The 11,935-nt window shown below is 33.5% G+C and overlaps 1 protein-coding gene across 1 annotated transcript; it reads left to right on the forward strand.

Moving 5' to 3' along the window:
- Positions 1 to 1,453: 1,453 nt before the first annotated feature.
- On the forward strand, positions 1,454 to 10,064 carry LOC123701442 (NEDD8 ultimate buster 1-like). The gene is made up of 13 exons (XM_045648922.1): positions 1,454 to 1,656; positions 1,823 to 2,079; positions 2,370 to 2,470; positions 2,996 to 3,117; positions 3,556 to 3,713; positions 4,067 to 4,263; positions 4,598 to 4,722; positions 5,308 to 5,471; positions 5,857 to 6,025; positions 6,614 to 6,688; positions 7,154 to 7,277; positions 7,798 to 7,870; positions 9,909 to 10,064. Exons 1-13 carry the CDS (start codon positions 1,531 to 1,533, stop codon positions 10,033 to 10,035), a joined length of 1,818 nt encoding a protein of 605 aa, XP_045504878.1. The 5' UTR covers positions 1,454 to 1,530; the 3' UTR covers positions 10,036 to 10,064.
- Positions 10,065 to 11,935: the final 1,871 nt, after the last annotated feature.

The following is an 11,935-nucleotide window of genomic DNA, read 5'->3' on the forward strand; positions in this document are numbered from 1 at the left end:
ATAGAGAGCCCTCTTGAAGCATATGAAGGCCAACCTATTTGACTTTGACTGGCGACAATGAGCCCTCTGGATTTTGGGGTTAGAACTAATTCCATATACCTACATACATATATACGTTAATATACATAGGTAGTAGGTATATTTTTTTTATCACTACTCTTCTATAAATAACGACGCAATTTAATTTGAATAATCATTTCAGGCAAAAATAATGTGCCTGGAATAAATGCTCACATATTATATTTGCGTCGTTATTGAAATAGGAGAGCGATATTGTTTCAGAGAATACCTACAACTGATTTATTATCATTTATTTTCAACATTTTAGAAATAAGACTAAGATCTAAATGATTACAAAATGGATGGTTTTTAAAGATTTAGGTGATTTAAAAAAAAACTTTTCAGTTGTAATAATTACAAGATAATTAGCTTATATAATTAGTATTTATATTAGTTTCATTATATGAATATAAATACGGAGTCTTTAAAAATGAGATATTTGGAAGTGCTAAATAGGTATAATTCAGTCAAATTTCTTAAAACAAATTGAAGTACTTACTAAGGATAATGAAGAAAACGACAATAAAAGAAATTAGTTCTTTATTTTTTAAATGCTTTCACATATTGTAATATTACATATTTTTAAGTACTTATCTAAAACAAAACTGTCCGTGCACATAATTTTCAGTAAAACGTTTTGAAAGCCTGAACGTAGGGCTCGATTCAACGCACTTTCACCACACTTTCACGAGAACTATAAACTTCACACGATTATCAACAAAATGAACTAATTAAGTAATTTTAACGTAAATAAACTTCACCGTTCACGTATAGTCGCCGCCATTTTATGACAGAATTATCAAATACAAATTACAAAAAAAAAGTTAGTCAATGTTACCAATTAATAAATCATATTTAACACTTTTCATGTAAATTAAATAAGACGTTTTCAGTATTTTATTTAGTTAGACGCACTATTTTTTTATGTAAAATATTTTCCTGAATAATTATAGTTCTAGATAAGATAGGTACTGAATTAAAAATCTGAGATTATTGTTCTAATTCATTTAAACTTTGAATAAAGAAAGGTTTTCATTTGCCTTATTTTACTGCATTGATTTCATATAGGACAACACTGAGAAGCTTTCAGAAGATGTTGCAAGTTTATTAATTTGATACCATATGAAGCGATTGAAATCGCAAAATTATTTATTGGAATTTGAAAAAAAGTAAGACATGCATTCGATCTATTAAAATAAAACAATGTTTAAAGAATAATTTCCATTTATTTAAATATCTTTATTCACTTTGCAAAAACTTCGGAAAGTGCGATGCCATCTTTTGGGGATTTAATATAAACTTATTTAAATAAGTTTTTACTCGCCAAAGTATAGATCGCGTGGCTTTCTTTAATAAATGTCAGTTTGTTCTAAGTGTCCCCCCCCTGGTTGTGAACAGAAAAATAATATTTTGATAATTTGCAACTCATCTCCTGCAATTATATCTTTCAAAGACCTGAATAAGACTACCATGGAAGCTAATCTGGAGCACGAGGATTTGTTGATTAAGCTGCGGGCTAAACTAAACGATGGCAAAATCAAGCTTTGGGAGCCGCCGTACACTTCTGTTAATGGAGAAATTTCACAAAGCTTTCAGGTCTGTAGCTTTCTTTCTATTGTTTCCAATTTACATATGATTATCAGATCAATTAAAAAAATAAAACGAGAAATAAATCAATGTTATTCAATGCTGCTCAATAGCAGCATTGAATAACATTGATTTTCAGTTGCTTAAAATTTTTATTCTTATATGAAAATTTTAGGAGCTATCCAGCAAACTGGCTTCTGAACTATCATTGGACGAGAGTATCATCCGTGAAGGGCTCCTAGAGTTACAACAGCACTCGGTAGAGAGGTCCAAAGCTAATGAGGAGTACAAGGAGACTGGCTGTGCTACCCTTAGGGTTAAAGCAACGGGAAAGGGTGACAAGGGAACGATTAAAGTGATGAAGAAGCTCGATGTGATGGGATCGGAGCTGGTGGATACTGTTGCTGCAGTCCTGGGCATCGAACCTGCAAAGTACAGTATTGTTCCATAATGGTAGCTCGCTCTCAGCTCCGCATTGTTTGCCTTGGATAAAATAAAAAATGCTTATTCCCTTTACAGTTGTTCCTTAGCATATACATTTTTACTTTTGAACAATTTTCTAAGTTTAATAAGCATTTTCATATAATTTTAAATGATTTTTAAAATAATCATCTTGATGAGTGTGCTATTGCATCATTGCTAAAGTTGAACTCAACTAAAAGTTTGATATAAAGCACTCTTTGTTTGCAAGACAGCAATGCATCACATTGCTTTTATTGCAGATTGAAATTAATATTCAACGGCAAGCTAATCAAACCTGACTTACGTTTAGAAGAACAAGGCGTCAAGAATGGGATACAACTGATGGCGTTGATAATGACAGGTAAGAAATAATGAATATTTTTAATACAATCAACTTGTATATTTGTTGGAATTTATCGTAACAAGTGTACATACTAATATTAACACTAATATTATAAAGCTGAAGAGTTTGTTTGTTTGTTTGAACGTGCTAATCTCGGTAACTACTGGTCCGATTTGAAAAATTCTTTCGGTGTTAGACCAACAGGAGCCGAGCCACGCGGGTGAAACCGCACGCAACAGCTAGTGTGTTTATGTCTTTTATCAACAAAGTTTAAAGTGAATAAAACTCTTCATAAAGTTATTCATACAAAGCGCTTGTTTTAGAAAATTTGTAAATTTTAGTTTAATTAAACTTATTGCTTATCTATGTAACTACCTATTTATTAAAATGTTTAAAAGTACATAGAAAAAAAATATTTATTAAAACATTTAAAAGTATGTACAATAGAGAATTACACAGCCTACGATCAGCTAGGAAATCACACAAAAGCGCTTTTCCTTCCCTTCTTTTACTTCTCATAATAAAACTTGTTGTGTATTACAGAAACCCCCGAGGAAGCAAAAAAAGAAGATGATATGTACATGCAGGTGAAGGGCACTTTGGAAGACGCCACACTTCTGTCGGAGTGTATGGATGAGCTCATCGAGGAGGATGAATATATGAATGTAAGTTTTAAGTATTTTATGAACATTTATAGTGTTTTTATTTCCTACTATTTCACAAAGCTTTCAGGTCCGAACTTATATCATTGCAATTGATAAAGTTGATGTTTCAAAAGAGCATTGTTGTTTTACGCAGTAAAATGTTTAAAACATATTTTTTATTTATCAAAACAAATATCCTAGAGGAATTAAAAAAAAAAGAAAACAGTTATATTGACTGAATAATGACTCGATAGCCCGTCCTTTAATAATAATAAGGTAACAAATTTCTAATCTGTAGCGACATGTCGCTCTTAATCGCGCAAGCGAAATGTTTTCGATACAGAATAGAACATTCCTACATTGTTCCAGTCAAGTAGACTGGTCGAGGATCCTCCGTTTTTCTATGGAGGAATTCCACCTTCCTTCCTCCACAAATCTATTATTTCTTTTGCTCAACAGCTAGAAGACCAAACGGGAAAGTCGATAGATCTACCAAAGTCAGAACGTAGGTCTCTCTTTGTGGGCCTGGCGCTGCACGAGAGAGGCCGCACTTGTATCAAGAAGCGAGACTATTCTCTGGCTTTGGTGTTGCTCCTGGAAGCTGATCGGCAGCTGTGGTATTATAATTTAATTCTCAATTGAATAGATCTTTTGCATTTTTTTTATTTATGTAAAGCAAAGCAATGGTATATATACTTAATTATTTTATAAAATGTCAAATTTCAAGTATAAAGAAATAAGAGGAAAAGTGTTAACTGTATATCCTTTATCATACAACCGTTATACTCAGACATTGTGCTGTGCGAAATTTTGCAGTTCGAATATTTTAATACTTTATGAGTGAAATTTTGTAATGTGTGTGTTTCCAGCTTTGTTCGGCGAATGTTACTCCTTTGAAATAGATTTTTAAAAAATAATTTTCTTTAAATAAAGTTTCCTATTTATTACATATCAACATATTTCTTTTTAGCGAGTGCCGTGCGCAAATTCTGAACACGGTGGACAATTACGCAGTCCTCCAGCTGGACATAGCGTGGTGCTACCTCTGTCTGCAGAGCCTGCAAGCAGCCAATGATGCAGCAGAACGCCTGGCCAAAGCTGAAGTGTCTTTCAAGGCTACATATGGAGAGGATCATCGGAGACTTATCGAGTTGAAGGGGACTGATGGTGAGATACAAAATAATTGTATCATCTCATTTAGATGCAGGGAATTTTTAATGGAAGTTTGAATTTAGTTACCTTAAATATTGAGTAGAATATTGAGTAATTCAAAGATATAAGATATATTTACAAAAAAAATCCAGAGTTAATTTTTCATTGTCTGTGCTTTGAAGCTATCTGCTTGATTTAGACAAAAATAAAACAAATTTATATGCATGTATTAAAGTAAAATTTACAGAAGCTCAAAGCTCTGTTTGTTTATGAATGATTGAAAGCATTCAGGTACTTTATGAAGGACATATTCCCTGTCTAAAAAGTAATAATATAATATTATTTTCAGCAAATGAGCGTGTCTTGTTCATGCGTCTATATCTTCTGCAAGGCATTGTGGCGTATCACCAGAACAAGAGAGATCGCGCCGCTGAACTGCTCCTCAAAGCGGAGAAGGAACTCACCGACTTGCGAGTGAGTATTTTTGAAGTGAAACTTCTTTAAGCGTGTTGAGAGTAAAATTGCAAGGTCGCGTCATGGCAATACCGTCACATCATGGAGTAAGGTGACGATTTTGTTATCTTGTCAAAGAAGTTTCACTTCTGATACGTGTGCCGAGCACACTCAAACTCAAAAATATTTATTCAATTATATTTCTTCTACTTTTGAATCATCATTACTCATTACATAATATTTTTAACATTTACCACCGATTCGAAAAGCTATGCTATAGCTTCTATGGAGAAGAACCGGCAAGAAACTCCGTAGTTGCTCTTTTAAATCATGTCATTGTTACAAAAATTTAATTTTACAAAATATGTAACTAACTGCGTATATCATGAAATGCAAAAAAACTGTCCTGTGGTTCTTACGCGACAATCCTCCATTTTCATCTTCCGTATATTTATATTTTTATGTTCCGTATTTATTATTTTCACTCAGTCATTACTTTGTGAAAATAATTATGCAATCATGCAATTTATTTTTATTCATATATTGATGACCTAATGAGTATACTGGTCCTTCGAGCCGGATCTATATATCTTTGTTTAATTGCAGGTGGACGACGCATCAGTTCAAACACTAATGGAGCTAGGCTGGTCACGTGGCCAAGCGTGCAGTGCGCTGCGGGCCTGCGCCGGAGACCTGCCGCGTGCGCAGGCGCATCTTGATTACGCACGTGCGCAGAGGGATAGAGCTAGGATACAGCATAGGGAGGAGAGGTGTTTATACATACACATGTGCGATGATCGCTGCGATCGCACACAAACATATACATAAACATAGTGATACACAAAGAACGGTTAGTGATCAACACACGCGCACACAAAGCACATGTACACACGTGGCGATACTCCAAATATACATACACACGCGTATATTTGGAGCCTTCAGTCCAACAGCAGAATTTTATACAGTCTTTTAGAAGACACCGTATTTGCTAACTGTATTTAAATAATTAAGAAAAAAATGTTCTTTTCTTTCTTTCTCAATTTTTGACGGATCTTTGTAGAGATGGAGCGATTATCGAATTTATAATCGTGATTGATTTTTGTATCTAAAAAAAATCTGTAAAATTAAAAATACTATATTTTTTTTTAATTCCAGGGAGCAGCGCCTGCTCGGCGTGTGCGCGGACGGCAGCCCCGTAAGCAAGCGGCTGGTGGAGAGCCTGCAGGCGATGGGCTTCCCGCGCGAGCTGGCCGTGCTGGCGCTGCGCAACGCCAACAACAGCGTCGCTGATGCTGTGCGCGTCATACAGGAGCAGCCTGAGCTGGTGAGTCCACGGGAACGAGAACAGAACAGGAACCAAAGTCAACAATACAAAGTATAACCATACAAAGTATAACATACAAAGTATAACACACAAAGTATAACACACAAAGTATAACATACAAAGTCACGTACTAACATTAATGGATCTTAGTCATAATATAATTGTTTAAAATAAATAAATAATATAAAACAATACAAAGTATATATTAAAAAAGAGTGTGTGTGCCGAGCACAAGTGTCAGAAGTGAAATTACTTGGGCAAGATTCAAAGATACCAAAATCATCGTCGTCCATGACGTGACGGTATTGCCATGACGTGACCTTGAAATTTTACTCGAAACGCGGCTAAAGAAGTTTCACTTAAAAATCAATTTATTCGAGTAGACTTTTTGTGAAACGCCATTTACTTAATAATATAATAATAAATTTGATTTGGAATCTCATAAATGCGAAAGTTTTTGTACGACTGCTTAGCTTTCTATAAAAAGATGATAAAGTTGTAATGTACTGAATAATATAAATAATTATTATATCAAATAATATTAATTCATACCTTATTATCTATTATTAATTACGAATTACTTTTCAGTTGGATGACAGTGACATGGATGATGCGACGCCATCTTATGCGTCGTTGAATATTGATCAAGCTCTGGTTGATGAGGTAACATACATTAAAATACATTCATACATACTGTGTGTAACAATCCACTTATAATTTTATATTCCATTTGTAACATTACACTTATAATCTTACATCATACCGTGTGTAACATTTTAGTTATAATTTTAACGCCTAGCACACAATCTTTTGGTGATAATTTGGAATGCTCTTACATTATTTCATTGTTTTTATAATATATACTATTGTTTCTCCGTTTATATGACATTAGTGGTCCGCCCCGGCTTCGCCCGTGGTACATATTTCGCAATAAAAGGTAGCCTATGTCTTTTCTCGGGTATCAAAATATCTCCATACCAAATTTCATGCGAATTGGTTCAGTAGTTTAGGCGTGATTGAGTAACAGGCAGACAGACAGAGTTACTTTCACATTTATAATATTAGTTTGGACTTATTAGTAACATTATAACCCTTCTTACTGTAATATGATATAATATAATATTGCAGCTACAATCAATGGGCTTCACGCTAGAGCAAGCGCTAAGTGCTCTACATTCTACAGGCAACGATGTGCGCGCTGCACTCGACATACTTATGCCTTTGAACCCCGCCGCCGCTTGTAATATGGAAGGTAGATATTAATTCAGTTGTTCTAATGTCTACAAGAATTTCAATATTGTTAATTTGTTATAATTATAGGGAATACACTGATTTCCAAGATACAGTTTTAACTTTTTATGTTTATAATCTATAATAATAACTGAGTATTTAGAATATATTTATTTGTCTTCTAATTATTATGACGAGAAACGAAAGAAGTTTATTTCATCATTTGTTGGGATTTATTTCAATAACTACTTGACGTATAGTATTCACTAGCTGCCCCGCGCGGTTTCACCCTCGTGACTCCTCTCCCGTTGGTCGTAGCGTGATTATATAGTATAGCTGAGCTAAATGAGCTATCTAACACCGAAATAATTTTTCAAATCGTACCAGTAGTTCCCGATTAGCGCGTTCAAACAAACAAACTATTCAGCTTTATAATATTAGTATAGATTAATAAAAATTGGTATCAATGCAACTTTATTCACCCATATCGTAACGTATGTTAATAAGTAACAGATGTATTTAAGCAATAATTGTGTTTCCAGTTGATCCCCCGAACCCTTCGACCAGCTCTGGCGTCAACCGCAAGCGGCAGAAGAAAGAGGAGAGGTTAAGGAAGTAAGCGTTTCAACATAATATGCAAATATGTATATTTTTGTAAAAAAAAGTTGAAAAAAAAATGTTTAAGAATCTTCTCAACACGTGTGCCATATTATAAATCAATTAAGACTTTATTTGAATTTAAACTATTTTAATAGTAACATACAACTTTCCTAACGTGTATCTGCTCCTAGTTTTTATATTGACATTGAATTCACACAATATTGGGTTTTGAATTAGAACTCAAAAAATTAACCCTTCCCCGATACCCATACAACAAAAAATAGAATTTCCTAACATACCTCCCTGTGTAACAGTCCACTTATAATCTTGTACACCGTGTGTAACAGTCCACTTATAACCTTATACACCGTGTGTAACAATCCACTTATAATCTTGTACACCGTGTGTAACAGTCCACTTATAACCTTGTACACCGTGTGTAACAATTGACTTATAATCTTGTACACCGTGTGTAACAGTCCACTTATAACCTTATACACCGTGTGTAACAATCCACTTATAATCTTGTACACCGTGTGTAACAGTCCACTTATAACCTTATACACCGTGTGTAACAATCCACTTATAATCTTATACACCGTGTGTAACATTCCAGTAACGATTTGAAAATGACATTTTACAAAACTGTTTAGTTACAATCTCAATACATGACCCAAGCTGAACTAGATCCCCCTTGTGTTAATGGACTCGGTGTCTACTGAACTTTAATCATAGTCAGCAATCGACTGACCGGTTAGCTTGGTTGGTAGTGGCCCTGACTTCCAAGCCAGAGGTCGTGGGTTCGATTCCCACCCGGGACAAATATTTGTGTGATGATCATTGATGTTTGCTCTGTGTCTGGGTGTTAATCTACTATATAAAAATAAGTCGAGTTTTCCTTCCTGACGCTATAACTCCAGAATGCACGAATCGATTTCCATTAGTTGGAAAGGTCTCGGGCTCCGTGAGGTTTATAGCAAAGAAAAGGTGTCTCTGGTGTTATCTATAGGGTGTCCCCTGTTAGTTATCTATAGGGTGTCCCAACAAGAACGCAAGATTTCAATTTGGCGCCATTCGAAGTGTCATTGTTTGACATATCAACAAGTGTTATTTTTTCTTAGTAGAAGGTATAAGGTTAGTAAAAATGGAACGCTAAACGAAGGATCAACGCATTCTCATTGTAAAATTTGTTTTACCAAAATAGTGCGATCTAAGAAATTGCGATCAAAGAAATTGCGATCAGTAAAGAGATTAATGGAAAAATTTGCTGAAACTGGGTCTGTTAGTGATGTAAAGACAACAATGCGCCTTCGACCATGGTCGATCAACCGAAAATATCGCAGCTGTACGTGATGATATCGCTCAAACTCCATCCATCTCAATTCAACACCGAGCTCCAAAAATTAGTATTTCCGAATCCACTATGCAGCGAATTTTGACGAAAGATTTGCGTCTTACATGCTGGAGGGGATGTGGTTTCAACAAGACGGCGCCACATGTCATACATCCAGAGAAACAATACAATTGCTGTATCAGTCATTTCTCGGTCGTGTTATTTCACGCTTTGGGGACCATAATTGGCCACCTAGATCATGCGATTTAGGGGTTTTTTGAAATCGATGGTTTATGCGATTAAGCCGACGACGACTCAAGCCTTAAAAGATGAAATTGGACGCTGTATTAGTAAAATACCACAGCATTTATGTAAAACGTTCATTGAAAATTTCATGAAAAGATCGCGTATGCCAGTAAAGCCGCGGCGGCCATTACCTGATGTGTTGTTCCAAACATAACCTCATCTTGTCTTCTTTATGATATAATAAAGTTTTCACAATTTTTTTCATAATATCTGCGTTTTACGTCAAATTTAAATCTTGCGTTCTTATTGGGACACCCTAAATTATATTTGTATGTTTATTAGCCATCCGGTTTCCATAAAACAAGCGAAAGCTTATTATGGATGATCAGATCGTGCCGTGTGTGAAAATTGTCCTATAATATTTATATTTTATTTTTATATTTATTTATTCAAATAAAATTTGTATCCCAACAGAAAGAAAGCCCGCGACATGGCGGTGCGTCGTCTCCGTCAGAGCATCCATCAGGAAGATGACGATTATCTCACAAGCACTTTATCTGAAGAGGAACACTATCTAGTGCAGTACAAGTCGCTGCTGTAAAGGGGGGGTTGTATATGAAGGGGGGGGGATATAGATTAAAATTTTTTTTTCTTTATGTATACCTTAGTTGAAATTTCTATACTCGTAGTTATTTCTGCCATTTGCAAAGTTCTGTTTATGTTGATTTTTTTTTATTTGAAAATTTATAAGTTCTACACTCGTAGTTATTTCTGCCATTTGCAAAGTTCTGTTTATGTTGATTTTTTTTATTTGAAAATTTATAAGTTTATGTTTCTACAAACTAAGATACTTACTTAGATAACTTAACTGCGATAAAACACTGTATTATATTTAGAAATAAAAGACTATATATTATGTATAATTAATACGCGTAATTCATATGTTAAATTTGTTAAAGATAACATATATTTAAATTCATTTTAAAGTCTTTAATTTCTAAAATACTGGTTAAATAATGCTGCAAATCTAAAGTTATAATACCACCATATTTTTATTTAAAGTATCACTTAATTAAATTGAGTACAGTCAGAATGACATACACATCATGACATACTATATAGTATATATGTCGTGGCCATATCGTAGATTTGCGAATTTCATGAAATGGCCAATTTAGTTTGGCCAGATCGTTAAATCGTCAACGTTTCACGATTTGGTCATCCACATTTGGCCAAATCGTCGATCTGACCAAACGTGGATGGCCATTTCACGAAATGCGACCATTTTTGTTTCTTTTTTAAAAAGTATCTATTTAGGGGCAGTAACTATACTGCTTTAGCAAATTTACTTGCTAAACCAATTTAACTATTTATTTAGGTCATAAGTTCTAGAGATAAAATGTCATCTTAAATGTTACTATTTCTGTAGATTTCTTATATAGTATAAAGATGATTCTAAATAATATATAACTAAGTTATATATGTATGTTATATTGAATATGCACTCTTGAGTAAAGAGCATAAAGGCAAATTTTTTTTGTGGAAATTATTTATTTCTTTTCTTCAGTAAAAAGAAAATTCTTTTAGGGCTGATTTTTCAATCCTTAGTTACCTAAAGCTTATTCATAGAATAACGTATTAAACTACCATTTATGAAATGTATTCTAATTGTCAGTATTTGATAGTTTATACGTGACATTTTAATATTATCGAGTAATACTTTATTGGACGGGTAAGTTTTATCCAAGGTTTGAAAAATCGGCCCTTAGGATATAGTAATTTTAAGATTACATAATCAATTGGCTATGTTACTATATTGATGTTGTAGGTTTAAAACTTAAACTCGTGTTAAGTCTTAGGTTTAAGTATGGTCAATAATATATTAAAATGACCAGTGAAGTAAATTATGTATTCTGCTTCATTAGGAGGCTTTACTGTGTAACAATATAAGTGTTTACTGTTAAGACAGGTGCACAATTTAAAATAAAAATTAAATTTCTAAGGCGTCTTCAACAAAACTCTGGTTATGTTTTTCGTATAAGTCTCTTTATATTTTTCTACGTTTCAAATGGTTAAGATTAAATTAAATAATAAGTTACAATAAATAGATATAAATTAATTAATATTTTGTTACCGTAATTGTAAACGAATTTGAGTGAAAATGGCGGACAATATAAAACAGATTTTATTTTGACGTTAGTTAATTCGTAAAATATTTTTTGCGTAAAGATTAGTATTAATTATAAATCTCAAGTTTATTTAATATTAATATTATAAATTTCTACGGACAATACATTAAATTTCTTATTGGAATTTATAACTAAGTGTTACCCGCGGCATTTACTGCGTTTTTTTAAAAGTGTTACATGGTTTAACCATCGAAGGAAATTTGGTCTAATTTTAACATAATAAGTTTCATCGCAATCGAATGAACGATTTGCATAGGTTTGCGGGGCAAACATATATTTTGTTTTTATTTATAATATAAGAAGTATTCGCTC

This window comes from Colias croceus, chromosome 21, assembly GCF_905220415.1.
Source record: "Colias croceus chromosome 21, ilColCroc2.1".
Taxonomy (NCBI): Eukaryota; Metazoa; Arthropoda; class Insecta; order Lepidoptera; family Pieridae; genus Colias; species Colias croceus.

What these genes read in the sequence shown, in the direction of transcription:
- LOC123701442 (XM_045648922.1), top strand. Translation starts at nt 1,531, where the DNA reads ATGGAAGCTAATCTGGAGCACGAGGATTTGTTGATTAAGCTGCGGGCT. An exon ending in AAATTTCACAAAGCTTTCAG is followed by an intron (nt 1,657 to 1,822) that starts GTCTGTAGCTTT and finishes TGAAAATTTTAG; the next exon opens with GAGCTATCCAGCAAACTGGC. An exon ending in ATACAGCATAGGGAGGAGAG is followed by an intron (nt 5,472 to 5,856) that starts GTGTTTATACAT and finishes TTTTAATTCCAG; the next exon opens with GGAGCAGCGCCTGCTCGGCG.